Source organism: Strix uralensis, chromosome 1 (genome assembly GCF_047716275.1).
Source record: "Strix uralensis isolate ZFMK-TIS-50842 chromosome 1, bStrUra1, whole genome shotgun sequence".
Lineage (NCBI taxonomy): Eukaryota > Metazoa > Chordata > Aves > Strigiformes > Strigidae > Strix > Strix uralensis.
Genome location: NC_133972.1, coordinates 93,201,697 through 93,222,657, shown reverse-complemented (window position 1 = coordinate 93,222,657; position 20,961 = coordinate 93,201,697). Strand labels below are relative to the sequence as shown.

The 20,961-nt window shown below is 39.4% G+C and overlaps 1 protein-coding gene across 4 annotated transcripts in view; it reads left to right on the top strand.

Moving 5' to 3' along the window:
• Positions 1–20,961, top strand: part of TRIO (trio Rho guanine nucleotide exchange factor) — a 254,789-nt gene that overhangs the window by 50,974 nt on the left and 182,854 nt on the right. For all 4 annotated transcript variants that reach the window (XM_074874187.1, XM_074874178.1, XM_074874207.1 and 1 more), the window contains exon 2: positions 20,640–20,714. In XM_074874187.1, coding sequence (XP_074730288.1) covers positions 20,640–20,714 — 75 coding nt within the window. The remainder of the gene's footprint in view (positions 1–20,639; positions 20,715–20,961) is intronic.

The following is a 20,961-nucleotide window of genomic DNA, read 5'->3' as shown; positions in this document are numbered from 1 at the left end:
GCTACAAAAGTCTGACTGTAAACATTAGCTCTAAGGGCACAGTACTAAAGCTGCAGTTAACAGTTGTGCCAAAGGGGTACTAAATATCCCCAACTTGGGCAGCCTTACAACACTGCTCAAATTCAGGTGACTTTATGCATGTGGGCCTCTGTAAAGTTAATTCTGCAGACTACCTGAATGTTAAGTGTGAGGAATTTCCCTAAGATAAAGCGTGAGATATGTAGTACTATGAGTTATAATTGATTTTCAGATATGCTAACACTGAACTAATACATTGTTTTTGAGCAACAATATGCTGAAAATGAAATTTAAATAAGATTTAATATTTAAAAAGACTTGGAGAATGAGAATGGCTGCTATGACTAATGAAAAGTTTACCCCTTAACCCCCTGTTTCGTTAACTAGAAAGAATGATTTAGAAATTTATTTAGGAAAAACAGAGCTGTCACCTCTAACTCTGAATTTAATCCAGCAATGATACTTCAAAAAAAATAGAAAATGAGCATAGGATGAGATTGTATGAAAGGATACAGAAGATGACGACAGTTTATAACTTTTATTTTACTCTACCACATGTCCTTTTGCTTTCTGTAGGCTGTTAATACAACGTGTTTTTTTGTGCCTTCACAGGGTGTCTGGGTGTGCTGAGGGACGAGTGACCTGGTGGTGGAGGTCTTGCAGAGTTACAGGCAGGCACAGCTGGGCTCCTTCCTCCCTGTCCCCATGGTGGGAGCACTGGGGCTGTGCCCAGCAGTTGCTGGGGAGAAGTCAACAGTTGCAGGCCTGGTCCAAATGTGCCTACAGTTGCGAATGAAAGAGTTCCCTATGTAGCCCGTGTGTAGCTTGGAGTTAGGTAGTGTGTATAGATGGTCTTTTTTTTTTTCCCCCCCCAATTCTTTGGGGGATAATTGTTTCTTTGATTCGTTTGCCCACACAATATTGGTGAGGCCAGTGTGTAGTACTGCACAGATACTTGCTGGCCTGTCACAGTGAGCTGCATTCATATTCAGCAGTAAACCCTGGCATCCTGTTATAAGTTGAATTGCTTACATAGTTGGCATAGTCTTACTGAAGTAATAGCTGATGTATGGAGCAATGTTTCATGGTGAAACACTCTTTCAAGTGCCTGAGTCATGTTAGAGGCATGTTGTCTGGAAATGGCTAAAAGAAATTCCTTGTTGGTTTCCTTTGTACTCTCATTTCCTGAAGAAGAACAGGGGGGTTTAGTAGTTTTCTTTTTGTGTAGCAGACTGATGTGGAACTGGGGTGGCCCTCAACTAGGACAGCCTGTGTCCTAGGTCTGTCACGAAAGGTACCAGTGGTGCAGATTGACATTCTTGCTATGACACAGATCAAACGTTTTCCTGATCGTATAGCTAACTGTCAGTGACACTCTTTCTGCTACATACATCAGGGAAGCATTCTGTTACATGGTGAGCACAGGCTAAATAGTAGAAGAGGATCCTATCTTTCTTGATTTGCTTCAAAAAAGTTTTTCTTAGTAATATCATCTTTTTTTGTGAGCTAATCTGCTGTTAGCTGCTTCAACAAAATCATGCTGCTTTGTTTGGAAGTCCAGGAAACAAAAGGCAAGGTTCATGAAGTATTGGCAAGCATATGCAGAAATCTGGAAATTATCTGTCTTGCTTCTAGTTTTGCTGTACAAGTTGTTAAACAAATCTGTGAAAGACCAGTGCTGACAGGGCAGCTGGAATCTTTGTCTGCCCAAATGTTTCTGCTGTACAGAACAGCAGTGAGTAATATTCCAGATTACAATGAGAGAGAAAGGACTGTCTTAATTCGGGGTCATCATTTTAAATGTCTTTGTGTTCTTTAAGCACCAAAATGGCAGTGTCTTATTTAAAGCAAATAAACATATTCCTTTTTCCTTAGTGTAAACTGGGTAATTTAGGTAATGCAGAGGCAAATTTGAATTCAGCTTTTCCTGAAGCATTAAGACAACAGCCTGTGAATAAGGCTTAAGCTGTAGTCTGATAAAATGTGGCGCTTCAACAGAGCTGTCATGGAGTAGAGACATTGAGTTAGTTTGTGCTCCAGTTATGGCCTGGATTTCTTCTGCTGGCATGTGTGTGCCCTGTGTCACTGTGACACACTGTGAGTCACTCTTGGGAAATGGCAATTAAGCTGAAATTTGTACATTGTTTTTAATATCTTGTCTTTGTCAACCCAACCCAAATGAGCCAGTTTCTTTTAATTGAGTGCAGTAATCTCTCATACTCACAGGTGGCATTAAGAAGTTTAAATCCATAGGTCATATTAAGGTATGTTGACTTTTTTCTTAGAGATGATGAAATAATGGAACATTAGATATCTTTAAGGTGAAATCAAGCAGAGTATTATGTTCTTGTCCACTGTAATTTATCTTAACGTTTTATCATCTGGTGCTGTAGGCAGGAGTTGTTACTCACCCTACTAATGCTGAGTTTGTTCTTAATTAAATTGTTGTTATAGAGTGTTATCTAAACCTTAGGCATGTGTTAAGTTGAAATGTTAAATTTATCAGACAGTTAATAATTGTTCAGGTTATTTGTTTATATCTGTAGAGTAGTAACTAGACAGAATATTGTGTTGATAGGGTTTTTTTCTTAGTTTTGTTTTGGAAAGGGTTTTCTAGCAGTTTTAATTTTCTAATGCAGTGTGTATGTCAACTTTCATTTAGATCATGGCAATATCTTCAGGAGGATAAGCATTTCAGAAACTGGGATGTGGATGTTCAGGGATAATTGAAGAATTCTGTTTCATGTAAATATAAGCAGAGATGAAATGATTAAGGAAATAATTCTAGATTTTGCTCTATACTTATGTAGGATCTACTTGCTAGCAAATTCTCATGTACACTAAAGATTTTTATGTAACAAATGTTTATTGTTGTACCGTGATGATTAGATAGTAGAATTCATAAAAACAAAGCATAGGATTAAGTTTACAGATTATCCAAGTACAAAAAAAAAAAAAAAAAATGCCGATCCTTGAAGCTGACAGCTCTAAAGGTGACAGTAATAACTGAGAATTGCTAGTGAATGTCCAGCTAATGTTCAACTTCTACAATTGAAACAGTAGGCTTGTGTAAGATGAGTGGACAGAGAGAACTTTGCCTGTTGAGTTTAAATTACATTGCATTGCATATTTCGGGTTTTGCCATTTGTGGCATACTGTGTGAGGGGTGGCTTAAGTCCAGACACTCAGGTGGTGAACTCTGTTACTCAGTTTTATTGGAATGCTGTTGCCTAAAGTATAAACATTAGAAAGTTCAGATGATTAAACTGAAACTTTAAATATGGAGACTTATGTATAATCGTTTGCTTGTCGTAGATAAATATATAAAAGATAAATAGCTTTTAATTGTAATAGTGGGCCTTTCTATTGTTGAGCTTTGCATCTACAAGATTTCTAGTGCATGACTCCGGACTTTTATGTAGCCAGGGAGGAGACTGTGTTTTTAAACTGTCCTCCGATCTGGGAACAGTTGCATCTGGGTATTACATGGATTAAACAGCAATAATTGTCAAAGCCTATTTGGTAGTAAATTCAGGCAGAGCAACTGTTAAACACACTGACAGTCAAGCAAACTGTACAGGCAGAAGATATGCGTTGACAAAGATGACTTGGATTTCGAACATGTACCTTTTTTCATCCGACTGCTCAAACAAGACTAGTTGAAAAATGTTTTGACTTGGAAATAGAGCTTCTTGGAGAAGATAGAAACCTAGCAGTTATAGAAACTATATCAAATTCACTGGGGTCTTGAACTTAAATCTTGAGGTTTTTTAAATCAGGATTCATTCAAAGGGATAAGGATTTAATTTGCTGTTGTTCTCAAGCATCGTTTAGTTTATCCATTCTGTTGGCCACAGACATATTGAGCCTCTGGAGTATGAACAGTTTGTTCTTACAAATGAGATACAAAACAAAAAACTGGTGTACTGATACTTCTGAATGGTAAGTTACTTGAGTATTTCTTGAACTTTGCCTCATAATGGCACATTACTGTATAATATTCAAAATTAAATTGAATATGCAGCTATAATATGGTAGAATCCTCTCTACTTGTATGTCAGTTAATGACCTTGTAAGATGGAGAAACAGAAAACATAGCTATGGTGGGTGAAGCTTGACAGTGCTTCTTGACAATGTGTCAAAGCAATTCTGTATTCTTTTACTCTCCAAATAGATGTGGGTAACACTTCATGTTTTAGCATGATGTAAGTGATAATGGCAGCTATGGTATTAGGTGTCAATCAAAATGGTGTGTTTGTAATATTAGTCATCTGCTGAAGGGTGCATAAATGCAGATACTGAGCTCATTATGGAGAAGGAATGCCTGTGGTGTGTTCAGGGCAAATAGCACTTCCAAGTAAATGAAGATGATTCTGGAGATAAGGATGTACACATATAAGCTAATGGCTGTCTGTGTCAAAATAGCATTGCTCACCTGACAACTGTTCATTCAAAGATGATCTTTGAGCCAGTAGCAACACAGTTGTTTTCTTGCTCTAAAGCTGCTATTCTGGAGAGTGAAAATTCAGAGGATGGCATTGTAGCTGATTAGTGTAATGCAATAATTCTGGCTTTTGTAATTTGATCCATAATCTCCAGTGGCTTTCCAACAAGTGCTCTTGTCTGCTTTAGGTTAATTTTATTGTAATGCAGTGTTTCCATGATACTTCCCTCAAAAAATTACTTTACCTCTTTTTGGAAACAAGGAGGACCACTGATGATCTTTCTCAGCTGAAAGCTCTAGTTGGCATATGACATGCTTTGCTTGGGCTTGCCACGGTATGTTAAAATTCAAACTCACAGCTGAGATTCTACTGTGTGGTACCCCTGAATAGAATGATATGGGTGCAGTTGGTTTATCTAACTTAGCTCATCTTCTGTTTGTTTGGTGGGCTAGAATTTCAGAACTGGATCAGCTCCATGGTCTGGTACTAGAGGCAGCTCTTAGTCTTCACTAATATGCTTCTGTTCTACTATATTTTGTAAAGTGTGCAGAGATACCAGACTTGTAATGAATGAGTAGATCATGTTCTCTCTTGTTTTTTGATTGTAAGTTTAAACATAAGGGATGTTTTTTTTTGAATTCCACAGTATACGTTTCTTTTACTGTGCGATACGTTGATTTTTGTTAATTATAGGCAGTCACTTTGTTAGAAGTTTAGTAAGTTAAATGCCATTTTTGGTCTAAATACAGATCTCTTTTCAAGACTATTCCACAACTGAAATAATTGAATATTTCTGTGTACTTTACGAGTTGGTTAATTTATCTTGGGTTTTGGAAGAGAACTTGCAGAGTTTTACTCAGAGATAAAATACTGATGGTTCCTTAAACAATTTATGTAGGTGCTTGTTTAAACACTAAATTGCTTTTCTTTAATTTAAACATCTGATTTAAGATAACTTTTTCAATCATGAATTACTTTGTCAGCCTTAAAGTTGTTTATTCTAAATTTAGTTGTGTTTCTTACCAATTTATTGTGTATCAGAGATTTTCTTGGCTGTTGCTATAAAAGTGTTTTGTATTGTTTTTGCAAAATAGTTCATACCCTTTTGTTCTTGGTGGGGTGGTGTGTTAGTAAGAAGGATGCTTGTTGATGTCCCTGTGTCATGTTGGAGATACACATACCCATGTGGATGGAGTACGTTGATGTTGACCAATAACTGTCAGTCAGCCTTCTCTTAAGGAACGCAAAGATGAGTATTTCAGCTTTTTTTAACAATAGCCAAAATGTGCAAAATCACTTACAGGTATTTGACTTACACGTAAGTTTGTACGCACTTGACTTGAACAAAGAGTTGTTTTCTTTTGCCTTGTATTTAGTTCAGCTCTCTGTCCTGCTTTAAATTTGTGTTTGGAAGTCTGCGTACTTGCCTGCCTTGTGTGTTGGGTTGTGTTTGTGAAGACAGTCTCTTCCTGATAGAGCATGGAAGTTTTAATAGCCTCTATTTTTTGAGGTTGTGGAGAATTCTATTTGTATTGAAATTTTCCTGGATATCATTCTCTGTCCTCCCTAAAAGTGAAACTTCCCTAAAATGGTTTTCTCCCAGATATAATGCCAATTTCAGTGGGGAGATCTCTATTTGGTCAACTTTTTTATTTTTAACCAGTTTGTCAATAAGACAGCCATACTTGATAAACAGAATTTAATGCATGGGAGCCTCTCTTCAGACTACTGACATGGTGGTGGTTAGTCAAACTAAGAATCCCCAGCCTGCTTTCAGTAATTATCATAAAATTCTGGTTTAAGCTGGCACTGTCACCAAAAGGGAATATTCACTGAATTACGCCCTTGATAGTGCAGTTGCATGGAACTTGACAGAACCCATTCCTTGGCTTTTGCTGTGTGCCAGTGCATGTGTGCACACATGTATACCCCACGCAGTCATTTAGCGAGCTATCAATAACTGTTTGCAGATGTCTGTACCAGAAAATTAAAATACCTTGGTTTCATAGTGGACTTCTGAGTTACCACTTTGATAACTCTTGATAGTATTTAGGAGTATCTCCTCTTTGGAAAACTTTAAGTAGCTACAAGTAACTTTCCTCTAGATCTTTATGGTTAGTCCACCAGCTGCCAGTGGTTACTTCCTGCCTACCTTGACTGTATCATATTGCATTAATGTGTTTGATAGAAGGAGTAACAGTGTGTGGTATCATTAAGCCTTTAATTTGGTTGTAATCAGTTGGTAGGTGCTGATAGACTAGCAAGTAACAACACTGGGCTGAGCTGGTAAAATGGAAGCAGACTGAAAAGTTTTACTTCTATCTAGAGGCTCTAGCAATTCTTAATTGCTATAATTGTAATCTAAGAGTGATTCAGTTTTTTGGATATTGATAAGCAAATAGTGGAGGTAAAGAGCTATTGCTTAGAATCATCAGCTATTTCAAACCTTAGTTCAACAACAAAAATGGAAATCACAATAAACTTGACTATCACGTTCAATTGGAAGTCTTTGTGAGAAATCAAATTTTTAAATACTAGTATCTTTAATGTGTGCTCTAAATTCAAAAGATCAAAAACAAAAAATCTATTAAGGTCAGGGAGTTTATATCCATAGAAAGTCATTAAGCCAAGAGCTTGAAGAATTGCAGTTCAAAAAATCTGGACATAAGAATAGTCATTTTAAAAGTTATTTTAACGTCACTCAATTACCCAAAGAGGTCAAAAGCAGCCCTTGTGTAGGGATGGGATTATCTCACATCTGCCAGTGACAGGCTGCTTTGGTAGGCAACTTAAGCTTCTGATACTGGCCCTTTTGGACTAATTCAAAGTATTTTCTCATACATCCAAATAAACTTTAGCTTTGTTGATTTTGATTCTTAAATTAACTTTCTTTATAAAATGATTACTTAATAACAAAGCTATCAAGAAGGCACGTAGAGATGATGTGTTATGGTGCTGTAACTTGGATCCTTAGCATCATTATACATATTGTTTTCTCAAGCATAAGTGACAGAGTAAGTCCTGTTAGTTCAATATTTTACTTTTTATGAGTCTCAAGTACTTCACGTTGTTTTCCCCAGATGTTGAGAGGGTAGTACCATTTTTAGTCTGCTTTGAAATCAGGGCAGTTTTGTTGCTGCTAACAGTATTAGTGTTCTGACAGAAATATATCCTGCTAGCTTGTTTGCAGCTTCTTCTCTGAAGAGTTACAAACCATGGAGTTTGTGTTTGGTGCTCAGTTACCAAATTCAGAACTAAGGTGGCATTGAAATGTACTGATCTGGGCTAACTGGGATAAATTTTATGCAATTGAGCTGTATATGGCAATAGTCTAAGTCTTGCTTCTGATCCTCATGAGAACAGAAGTATATGGAGTCAAAGCATCTGCTGGAGGAAAGGGTCTCCAGACATCTCAAGCTGATGTGTATATATTTCAGGTTCTGTTAGGTAACTTCTGAAGAGGACTAGTTCTCCTGATACATGTTGTGAAGAGTAAATGGATGGTGGATAAAATGCTCCATCTACATTTATTAGTCTTGTAGTCAAGTAATGCTAATGAAGTGACCCATCATTGGCACGAGCAAGATTGATGCAGTGGTAGTGGGGATAAAATATAACAGGAGAACTGTGTGCATAAAGGACTCAGTGAGAATGTTCTTGTATATCAAAGGTACTAGGCAATGCTGGTCATATACAATCATGCTTAGTTAGGGAAGCATGAAGGGAAGCTACTCTGTGTCAGCTATCAAAACTTTTGGGGAAGTCTTCTATGGAGAAATTGTAGTCCAGGTCTTGCAGTCTTCTAAATGGATGCTCTGTAACACAGTGTTAGACTCAACACACTTTCCCCTATGCAGAGTGCAGAACACATCCATTATCTGTCTATACGCTTTCAAATACCCAAATTACTTGTGCTCGAAAAGGATGTGATAGTACTTCATGTTCAAGCTTTCAATAGCTGCCAGGCTAAAAAGACTGGGTAAACCTCTGAAATGACTTAATTTTTCAGGGTTTGGTTTTTTTTTTTTTTCTTTTAAATAATAGTAGATATGAGGGTTTGGCAATTTGAGTGGGATGTCAGGGTATTGGAGTTCAAAAGCAAGTAAGAGTGCTGCTGCATGACTTCTCTACAACAAAAGTGGCTTTATACCAAAAGCACTTTAGTAGAGAATGCTTCTCATTTAATAATGTGTAAAAATGAAAATATTTGCCAAACTAAATAATGTATCAACTGTTGCTGTGCTGTAATACTGTCATAAACTTGTGTTTTAACCTGATGAGATGGTGTAAGAGTTGGGGGAGAAAATAATAAAATAAAGATGGAAAAAGCTGAAGAGAAATCTAATTTCACATTTGTTACTGTTCTACTCTGCAGAAGTTAATATTTCTAATTAAGCTTGCTAGGTCATTTAGAAGTACACCTATGAACTGCTAATTGGTCTTAGAGTTGAAAATCTTCAGAGACAATGTTGTGTACCTTTAATCATGTCAGGAACCAAAGACATGAAGGTAGAGGCATTGTTAAAATCTTACCTAGTGCTTTTAAAATACATTGTAGACTTCTGAAGTAATATATTCATATACATGCCAAAGTACATTGCTACTGTTTAATGCAATTAAAATGTTAGCTCCCATTGTTGTATTAAAGAGCTTTTCCAGGAGATAATATGCGTTTAGAATTTTGTGTAGAGTGACTCAGTGTTGCAGAAGACCAACAAACCCATTTTAATTGAGCTTAAATTAGGTCGGTTTTGTGAACTTAATTAAAATATTATAACTTAGAGTGCTTGAATCATTGTCGTTATCCTGATTTGCAGATGGTATCACATGGTATCTATACCATACAACATAATGCTTGGTAAGTCTGAGCATGTTCTTTAAAGGCATGGATCAGAAGTGCTAGGACATGTCCATGTGATGAATGCCCTCTATTTAAATAAAATAATAGGGAAAACATTTGCTAGTGGTGGTATTTTGTAGATAGTGTGGCAGAGGTGGATGTCTGGATAGTTTGGGCATATGACATCTTTGTATTGTCCATGCTCTAAAAGGCTGAAGAATAAAGCCGGTGGGTGAATACTTGCTGCCTGTGCTATCAGAAGAGTAACCGTCTTCACTTTCTTACTTTAGAGAGTGTGACCATATCAGGATCCACAGATTTGATGTTAAAACTTTGAGTGTGAAATAGTGGGAGCTCACAGGTATTCGTGAGACTGGATTTGTTGTGCTGGCAAGTAGTGGGAAGTGGTAAGTTGCAGTCAAGTTTAAATAGCTTTTGTCTAGTTTGGTCTGTAAGATGAGCATGGTTTTGTATATATTTTTTTTTTTAATTGAAGAATAACTTGATTAGCATGCTTGCAAGTATAATGCAGTGCCCCTACTTTCAAGTGACTGTTGTTCCCAAAGAAATCTGTCACTATTTTAATAGATATTGTTTGAATATGCTCGTAACTGTTAAAGCTATAGAAACAAACAGTTTATTTGAATGACTTTGGAACATTGTATGTACAGACTTCTGTCCTAAATAGCATTAGGAGCTTCTTGCTTTGTCTTGTCTATCTCAGTATTGCATATGCTACACATCCTTAACAAAGATGAGTCTGAAGGTAATTTATTTACTCCTGACTTGAGGATAGGTGAGCTGGTGAGAAATTCTTCCCTGGTTTTGAGTGCTGGGTTTGGGAGAATGGTTCTGACCAGAGCCGTGAAAGTGCACATGCTGCATTTATAGTAATGTGTATCCATTTACAGAAATGGATGAAAGTGAAGGCAAGATGTTAATCTTGTTCTCATTACGGCAACATAGAAGGAGCTGAGTAAGTGGAGTTCGTGGAGAACACCCTGCCTTGATTTAGGTTAAATTTGTGTACTGCAGTAGCTGCGTTAAATGTAGCTCTAATGAGATTCAGGCTGCTTGCCTTTGTCATCTGAAGGAAATAATCTGCTAGAACAAATTGGATAAATGAGGGAGGAAACCTCCCTTTCTTAGTCATGACAGTCTGCAAAATCCCTCTGTCGCTGCTGAGTGAAATCCGTTCGCAAAGCGCGACGTGGTAGGGAAGGGCCTCGTTGTTTCTGAGGAGGCTCGCCGAGGTGGGGGGGAGCAGAGGTGCTGGTGGCTCCGCATCGCCCGCACTTGGGCCCCGGGGAGCTTTGGGGGACGGATCCGGGGCTGCAGCGCGCGGCCGCGCCCCTCGGGGCTGCAGCCCGGCCCTGCACAAAGCGGTGATGTAATGGGGGCTGCCGCCGCCGGAGAGATCCCCCCGCCCCGCCCCGCCCCTGCTCTCGGCAGCGCCGGGGCTTCTCCCCTTCCTTCCCTTCCCTTCCCCTGCCCCCCATTGTCTCAAGCCCGTCTCTTCTAATTAACGCGGCACGTGCGGGAGGGACACGCAGGCACCTGCTCGGAGTAATGCCAGCTGTGACTTCGAACGGCATCCTTGGGCAAACGCGACGGGCATCGGCCATCTCTCCTGGCATTTCCTGCTCATCTCGCTCGCCCTTTTAAAGGCAGGCGGGCAGGTTGCTGTTAGCAACCACTCGCATATTAAAAGTGAAATACCCAAGCTTTAATTCCCCTGTGGACTCCTGATCGCTATTTCTTTTTTTTTTTTTTTTTTTTTTTTTTTTTAAGAATTGGTTAATTCTAGCCACTAGCATATGTTAATCAGTGTTTTGAATAAAATCGGCTCAGTAAAAAAAATAAAAAAAGGAGAGCAGGGAGAAGCTCTGTTGTAAAACTTTATTTGTCCCCCTCTAAATGCTTCTAACAGTCACACATCTGAAGCTAAGAGCTGTATAAAACAAGCTGCGGATGATTCTTTTTCTCCGTGGTTTGAATCAATATGAACTTGACTGTTTTTACGATACAGGATGTAAAAAAGTGTGTCTCCATTTCTCCTCACGTTGATCTTTTTGCATGTGCACTGTAACGTAGCAGAGAAGCTCGGATTCATCTCACATTTCCTGTGTCTCAGTGCTCCTAGGGCTCAAGCTCCTTATAGCTGCAAACTAATAAAATGGGAATTTGAAGGAATGAGCACTGTGCAGAAATCAAGTTGTTTGACATACATTTTGCTGCAAACTGCTGGTTTCGCCACAGAAGGAATATAAAATGTCGTGCAAAAAAAGGAAGGGCGGGAAGGAAGGAGTGTTCAACAAAAAATGGTTAAGTACTAACCTCTCGAAGTAGGAATGTAACCTAGTCTAATTTTTTGCATATGAGTCTCCATAAGGTGATGAAAGTGTTGTGAAAATGTGTGCATATTTAAAAAAAAAAAAAAAGAGGTGGACAAAAGGGAAAAAAAAATAAAAAAAATAAAACCAGTCAATGCCTAATCTTGGAGTCTGTGAATGATAGGAAGCCCAAAAGCAATACTTTGTGCTATAAAAAGGCATTTTTCTTCTGAAGAAAATGCAGTCTGTTTTGGTATTTTGATCGATTTCAGGGCTGATGGAAATAGTTCTTCCTATTGTTGCTCAGGATAAAACAACGCAGGACAATTTTCAATCTGTTTTAACTTGCTTATTTTTACTGCCCTTGCTGTAGTCTTCATCAGTTTTAGTGTGGAAAGAGATTTCTCCAGATGGTGGTTTGGAACAAGAGCCAAAGGACATGATCTAAAATGTTATGTTCCAGCTGTTGCTGCGCAGAATTTAGAAGCTACTGCCTTTCACTTGATCTGTGTTTTGAGCTGAAAAATAAGTAGAATTGTTTACAGACCTTGTTGTTAAAACAACTGCATGTTAAACCAATCTTTTATAGGAGACTGGGTACCCTCCTGGTAGCTCTGGCAGTGTAGACCTCTTAAGCCATGAATGTCTGTAGCAACAGTCAACAGGGAAAGTATCAGACTGCAGTGAGAAGAGTGTGCTACTGCTGTATTTGAACACCACTACAAAAAGGTTTGCCACCTCAGCAGGGCAGTGAATTGGAGTATTGCAGCACTTAGAGATGGATGAGCAGTTCCCACCAAAACAAATGAACTCTCAACAATGGTGGTAGGAGAGCAGGAACAGATTGAACATCCCGAATGGATAGATAAATTTAAGAACAGGGTTCCCCTCACTTCAAAGGGGAAACTGCTCAGATTTTGATCGTCTCATCTTAAGTTTCAATTGAAAAATGGACGTTTGTACTGCTGTCTCACAAGTTTCATAGGATCAGTGGGTAATTCAGGTTGGAAAGGACCTCACTACAGAATATGGATACTTCTAAGGTTCCTGTTACCCAATTAAAAGGAGATTGCAGGTTTTTAACAGAGTGACTTAGGATTTGGAGTGTTCTTAACTTATGTAAGGCAGCTGTTCAACAAGTTTTGCGGTACACACCAAGGTAGCTGTTTTCCCAGTAACTGCTCTTTCTTAACTGAGGAATGGATGAATATGTAAGCTTCCAAAAAAAGGATGGTTAGTCAGTGAATTTGATCTTGGTTTGAGTGTTTGCTGTCAACTACACTAGTAGCCTTTTCTTGTCCCACATCCCTCTATGACATTGTGCTCTCCCCCCACCCCCTGCGTAATTTACAGTCAGGAGAGGTGTGTCCTGGTGTCAGGACAAACCACAGAGCTGTTAAACATGGTAAGAGACAACCTCTTACACTTCGCAAAAATGCCAAAAACTGAAAGTGGTGTAAATAGCTAGTAACATTCTAATGAATCTCATTTTCTTACTTCAAGGCAATTTCGAAGCTGTCCACTTCTGTGAGGTTCTGGTTGCTATGTGGTAGCACTGCATACCAGCTTTGTACTGATGTGGTGCAACTCCCTGCAGCACGCATGGAGAGTGCACAGGATGCAAAACAAAACAGGAAGGGGAGGGATGTTTCTGTGAGCCGTTGTGATTGAAGTGAGGGTTTGAAAGTGTAATGTTTTCTGATGAGTGGATCTTGAGCCTGATCAGAGCTGAAGGGAGTCAAAAGCATACTCACATCATACTCCTGGAATTGCTTTAAATTGAGGACTGGGTTCTTAACGTTAAATGAATAGCTGTTAGCTACAACAAATAGTTTGCTTAAGCTCTTGATTATGGCTGCTGGAACAATACTGAAATCATGCCCTGCTGGTTATATGCCTCTAAATTGTGTCCTTGTTGGAGTCATATAGAGGCTTTAAAATCTGGACCAAGAAAAAGTGAATGAATAAATGATGAATGCCAAGGTTACTAATGTTGCCCAGTGATCTGTATGTCATTTTAAAAACTGCTGATAGTTCCTCATTTGCTCCTAAAAAGATGTATGGTCTTAAAGATGCCATGGCAGGAATACTTAAGAGTTAGTGTTCCTGAGATGAATTGCCATTATACCTTTTGAAACTGGTCATCTGCAAGCCCACAAAGCTTCAGAGAAGAGAATTGCAGCCTTTGCCATAATTTCCCTGAATTCTCTTGCTTTGTTGTGACATGAAAGATGGTGTGAGATTGCTGAGCAGCAATGAATATAGGCAATGTCTATAATGGGAAGCGGTAACAGTGCAGTTGGTGAATTGACAGCTCTGATTGCTCTATGAATCCTTTACTTGCTTACCAAAGTATGAATTTATAGTTAAGTTTACCATAAAATTGAAATTGGCACTTAAAATACTTGAGGTAAAATCAAGAAAAGCTATCAGTAATCCCCTACATGCATTAAATTTAGTTACCTTTTGCTTGCCTTTAGCAACCCTTTGGGTTGTGTTCTCAATTAGTGCTGGCTTTTGCCATTTTCTGCTTTATGAAAGTTCAGTTTTCTTTCTTGCCTTTACCTCAGTAGTCTGACTTAATTTGTAAACCCAAGAACATGTGAAGTTCAGCACTCATGTTTTTTCCAAATCTGATTGAAGGAAAGAATTAAGTGGTTCAATTGACTTAATCTATACAGATTTCTATGTAGTAGCTTCAGAGTAAGAATGTAAAAGGCTTCACAAAGGCTGCATGTGAATCTCCTCATATCTTGTTTAAAATTATTTTTCATGGAATAATACCATCTTCAGAAATTTTCCCACTGTCCTATTTTAAAAACCTCTCCATGGCAAAATGGGAGAATAGGAACCTGCTTTGTGCTCTCATTCTCTTTCTGGACACTTGGAAAACGTGGCAGGTAGTGTATAAATGGAACTTGCAGCTGAGGTTTATCATATACAGTTGTTAACTGATAAGAAAAGTTGAAATGGATTTCCAGGATTTAAAGTCAATGTCGTCATCTTGTAATATGGGGGAGGAAAAAGGGCAAGTAATGAAACCTTCATTCATCTGATAATGCACTAATTTTATTTCATTTGAGCTTCTGTATTCCTTCTTTTGTTTTGTTTTTTGCCTTTTTACTTTATTAACTAGAAGGCAATTTATCTTAAATGTAGCTAGGATAGCTTTACGGTTAAAGTGAGGAATAGCTCAGCTTTCAGAGTCATGTAGTTGGTATCATTTATGCTGTGAAACAGAGGAAATGATAAAGACAGCAACACCTTGGATTCTTTTTGCTTAAGTGTTGGCTAGCTACAGTTTTCAGATTTTCTGTTCCAAGGTGAAGCTTAACACAAAAGGACCAGTGCAGAATGGTTTACAGTTTCTACTGCATTACCTGGATGCAGGAAGTTACTCTTGGCTAGGAAACAGTCTCTTCCCCGCCCATGGAAGTTGTTTTATCTCTCATCTTCTAGCAAATCTTTCTTTTCACTTATGTCTAACCTAAATCAGTCTGATTATTACTTAACTCTCTGATTACCTGAACTGTGCATTAACGTAGCAGTTCTGAGTGCCTCTACCACAGTTTCTATGTGTTTTTTTCCCTTCCAATAGAACTTAGAATAACGTGGATTTTTGAGTAGAAGCCTATGAGAGCAGGTCCTGTGAAACGAAGAGTACTTTGTTGGAAAAGAACTCACTGAAAGGGCTTCCTCTGATTTGGGATGGGATTTCTGTCAAAGAAGAGGTAGGGATTAGAAGGCTGGTGCTGGAGGGAGCTGCCTGGCAGATAAGGCACTTGTTTGCAGTTGATGACATGACACTTGGAGTCATTCTTCTGAAGTCCAAAGAGAGCCTAAAGCATCAATGTATTCTGGGTTGAGTCTAGCTTTGTTTGTGCCTGTGAAAAGCTCTTGTTTTAATGTTGCAAGGGGAAAATCAATTGCGTTCTTAAAGGTGAGAGTTTTCGGGATGAGAACATTCCCATTTTTTGTTCTTTTCCTAGCCATGTTTCAGAAAAGTTTCAAGTCAGTTGTGTGTGACAGCAATGGGTAAGTGCTTTGTCGACCTATTAGCAAAGAGGTGCTGCTCTTAGCCTCAATTTCCGATTCTTTTTGCTGTCTTAATTTTTGTTTCTGTAATTTGTTTGTTGCCATAGCTGAACGATGCACATCACTGAAGGTATCTTCAAAGTAACAAAGACTTCTGTGTTCTTGGGTCAGCAATGCACCTTTGGGGAAGCTGTTTCCAATGTTGGTTTGTATCACAGTTCTGTAAGCAAATTGTTGGCTTAAAAGATGTGTTTAAGGCAACTTTATCTGCTCCCTTTAATTGTGTGGCTGACTAGTTAAAGATCATTGCAGTGCAAGATAATGAACAGTTATCTTGTTTCCTGTGTCTGTAGGATGTCTCAGCCTTAGACCAGTACAGCATTTGTCTTGAATGTGTGAACTACCACACGGGTGGTACCCCGTGTCTGTTACTGCTTTAAAGGTGGCTTGCTGAACATATTTCAGTGCCCGTGGAAGTTTCAGCAGATTGGGTACCCAGGGGAGCAGCAGAGTTACAGGAATGCTGTGACTGCCGGGCAAAAGGTGGCCCCTTTACGCTGGGTTACTCTCCTGTCTCGAGGGCAGGCGGAGGTGCAGCTCTGCAGCCGGGTCTTTCCCATGGGATTTGGGAATGCTTGCAGCCCAAGTGAGAGGGGGCTGTCCTGGCCATTGGCGTAAAGGGCTCTCAGAAACCTCCTAGGGGTGATACCTCTACTCAGGAATGATGTCTTTCCGTGGGTCTTTTAACTTGGATAGATTAATATATGGCAGCAAAATATCTTAGCCTCATACAGCATGAGAACAAGGATTAGTACAGCCAATGTAGTTTGTTAAATTTGGCTGGTTGATGGTGTCTTCTGGTTCTGAAGTTATGGGGGCAAAGAGGAGATGGCGTGTTTGTGGGAAAGGCATCTTCATTTTCCAGTGTATACATCTGTATAAAAAGTTGAGGTGACTCTTCCTTCTTTCTTGTTTGCATGTTTTAAAGATCTTTAGTTGTGTGGTGCAACATTTCAATAACTGCTTTGTGATAACAGACTGTTTTAGTAGAAGGCTGTATTGCTGTAACTCAAGGGATTGGGTAGTTCTGAAAGCTTTATGGTGGAGGGGGGTGCGGTGAAAATCTCTGAAATGGATTACTTAGTCATGTGTTACTTAATCTACTGAAATTGAATATTAATTAGCATAATTTGAGCTTCTTCCCTCTTGACTGGTAGGGAAGAGTGTCTGTGATGTATGAGACAACAGACGGGCATATACTACCTATTAAAATGCGAAACTGTAAAAGGAGTGTTCCTTCCATAGGTATTGAAAATACCAAGGGTGGTTTCCCTGTTGAAGACTAAAATTTCTTTAAAAGGCATTAGCGTAGGATTTATTATTAAACCCCTTTAATTTAATTTTAAAAGAAAAATGCCTTATTAGGTGACCTGGGTAGCGAAAGGAACAGCATACAGAGGTGCGGCGCGTGCCCACGCGTCGCGCCTTCAGGAGCCGCGCGTGCCGTGGGCGCGGCAGCGGGCTGTGTGCGGCGCGGGGCCGCCCGGGCCGGCGGGGGCTCTGCCGGCCGCACCGCTGCTCGCCCGGGCGCGGCGGGAGCGGGCCCGGGGCCGGGGCCGGGGAGGGAGGGAGGGAGGGAGGGATGACATCACCTCCGGGAACATGTGATGCGGCCGGCTGGCGCGGGGGTGCTGCGCTGCGCAGGGAGGGATGGGTGCAGATATTTATGGCATTTCATTTGAGTGCGGTATATGCCTTGTATTTTTTTCTTTTTTTTTTTTCCGAATTAAGTCCTCATAATCGCAAGTGTTTTGTCGTGTAGAGGCTTTAAAGAAAGGAGGGAGGACCCACCCCAAGCCCTTAACACCTGCTTATATTGCTGCTGTTTTGGGGTTGTTTGTTGTTTGTTTGTTGTTTTTTTTTTTTTTTTTCTTTTATTGTTGCTCTGTTGGAGATAAAAATATGATACTTTCTTGCCGTAGTCACCCTCTTTGCTCCCCAGCATTCTTTCATCAATTGTAATCCCCACAGTCTTTTCAGTTAAGCTTTAATGCTGCAGAACTGGAATAAAAATAGGCTGTTTAGAGCAGCAGGAATATGATAATCCAAGGCAGTCAGCCTTAAGGATATGCAGATCCAGAACATGAGCCAAACACTAACGTATTTGCTAGGGTGTTTACCTTGAGCAGCCCCTTAATAGCCAAAGAAATGCTAGCTAAATGTTTCTTGCTTCTTACATGCCACAGGCAAAGTAAAATGTGCACATCGTCTGAGGTGAAGCAGTTTAAGGGCTTAGAAATCTGAGCAAGCAAGTTGCGGTAACATCAGTGTCTTGGGTAATTTTGAGCGAAGATAGACAGCAAAGTACAGCACTAGTTTCTGCATGCTTTTTAGGTGAGGAGAAAGTGTTTTCTGCCTCTAAATTTACTGTAAAGAAAAGGAATTGCCATGGTTGATATGAAAGCTGAGCATGCTAAATTGGCATTAAGCTTATGGTGGGTAGCTCAAAGCACATTAAAAAAAATTTAACTCTGAAAGTGTGCCTGTATGCTTTAGCAGTCAACTGAAGCCCAAATATTTCAAGGTGGAAAAAGGTCTTTGCTGTCTTCTTAGATGAGTTATTTAAGCTCACAGTTTTTCTTAAAGTCTTGTTTAAAGATTTAGGCCATAACAAATGAAAACTTAGTAGGAACAAAACTGTAGACAGTTTCAGTTAAAGGCTGATAACCCATAGCAAGTACTCTAGAGGAAGGAATAATGCAAGAGGTTCTTTTGGGGCTGTTTTAGATTCCTGAGAGTCTAAGCAGAAATGTGAAAGAATAACTGTGTCCATCTGCTGTTCTGTTGGTCTGGAGTTGCTCTGTAATTGCAAAATACTGTCCATTGTGTAGAAACCCTCCATGCAGCAGGGTTACCCAAGGAACCAGTTTTCCTGGTCTGGTATTGAATTTCGGGTTTGTTTTTGGTTTATGGTGTTCATGGAAGAACAGGGAACTAGCCAATGGCTGGAAGAGGATTTGTTTAGTTTACTTTTGTTGGTAATCTGTGGGTGCTGAGGCAATGTCCTGGTTGAACACTTCAGTTACAGTGAACTGGAGGGACCCATTGCTGACAGACATTTGTCTAACTGCATTTTTAAAAAATCCTCAGTCATGGATAGTCCATAGTCTTCCACAGGCAATCCCACGTGCTGCTTCACCCATGTGCAACTTCCTACCACCTAAAGTAAACCTCTCACTGTAATTCTAGCCAGCTTACTTTTGCTACAGCTAGACTTTGTGTTTTGATGACTGCTACCATGTCTCCCCTCAGTTCTTCAGACTAAACAGTGTCATTTGGTTTAGTCCTTCCCCACAGCTCATGACATGTAAACACCTGGCCATCTTTGTCCCTTGAGTGTCCTGTTTGGTGTGTCCAGGGTCAGTTTTGAAGGGTAGTGCCCCTAACTAGATGCTGTAGTGGCACAGAAGTCTCAGTATTGCTGACTGGAATAGAAAACCTCCTATGTAATTTACATATATAATGCCCTTCTTTACAAATCTTATGTTACTTGATGACACCAGTAATGATACCTTCAGGTTTTATCTCTGAAGTGCATAGCTGTTTTGTTGAAGCTCAGAGCCTGTAACGAAAGGATGTGAAACATTTGGATATTTTTGAGGAGGAAGAAAAATGATGGCCTCCCTGCTGGGCATCAATGACAGCTTCTGCAGCCATCTCTAGAGGGATTGTGGCCCTTTTGCACAGAGGAAGAATAATACATTTTAGAAAAAGACTGCCGCGTGTACACCAGAGCTTGCTCTTGTAAGATTTCCCTGAAACTATAAATAATTTAGAAGCTTATTTTGCCTTCTAAAGAACTAAAATTGTTGCTTTTAAGGAACACAACTGCTGTGTTGTAGCATGCTATTTGGGCTGTCTTACTTAACAGCGCTACTGGGCATCAACAGTGATAGAGAAGTAAGTGCTTCCCGCTTAATCCAGAAGAGGTACTTTCTTCAGAAATGAGATTTTTAAAAAAGCACGTGAATCCAAAGAGACTGGGAAGGATCATACAGACAGTTAGTTGAAGTGTGGGTACAAAACCACATGATTTTTGTAAGATGAACAAGATTGACCCAAAAGAGACCAATTCTGTATTATACAGGTCAATATGGAATTATAAGGTCATAAATAAAATGCTTCCTAAATTTCCCTTATTACAGAAGGGAAAAGCTTAGAATCTGGCCACAGAAACCTAATGGAAGTAGAGAGGAAGGACAAGCTGGTGATGTGCTGCTTTGCAACATTGACTCACCTTGGTAATCACTCACCTTGGGGACCATTTCAAAATCCATGGGTGTACAGAGTTAACATGACAAAATGTGCTCTCTGTTACAATATGATGCTTCTGTCAGGCAGCAGAAGAGACACAAGTGAGAGCTTTATCTCCCCATTCTGCTTACAAAAGTGACTTAAGGCAAGTTGCATGTAAATAGTGTTGGGTTTTTTGGTGGGTCTTTTTTTGTGGTGATTTTTGGAGGTTTGGGAATTTTGGTTTTTTTTTTTTTTGATTGGGTGGGGGTTTTTTTGAGTGGTAATAGTTTTAAAGGTACCTACGCTTATTAGCTTGATACTACTCCTCTCTGCTGGAACAAAAAGTCAAAGTGGGATCTGGAATGCCTAAAAGCAACAGGATCCAACTGATGGCTTTTATTTACTGATGAAAAAGGCTAATTCCAGTATCCTGTTTTCTGCTGAGGCTTGCTAATAGACCATGCTATTCTTGTTAAGTTAGTCAAAGTGATGACTTGTTCGTTAATGTATTTTAAAAGTTTAGTTTGTTTTTTTGCAACCTCTTCCTGTAAGGTTATCTTAATTCCTGAAATCATAACATTCAGACTGTACTCCAGAGGTACAGTGCATCCATTAAATGTAGAAGCTGAGCTTGCCTGAATTTCTGACTAATTATCTTGTCTCTCTTTCCAGGGTTTCGCAAAAATGATGAAATGAAGGCTATGGAAGTATTGCCAATTTTAAAGGAAAAAGTTGCATACCTTTCAGGTACAGTTATTTTCTTCTGTTGTGGAATGCATAATTGTGGTGTTAGTCACATGTAAAATGGTATTTAAAATACTTTAAATATCATTGCAAAAGTAATGGAAAGCTAGGGTAGTGCCTGTTCCAGTTGGATATCCCAAGCATAACATGAGCATTGTGAAAGGATCTGTAATGAAGAAGAAATGTGTTTTGTTAAATGTGGAACATACTGCTTGTTTTCATCCTGGTTGTGTCCTGTCCCCCCCGCATA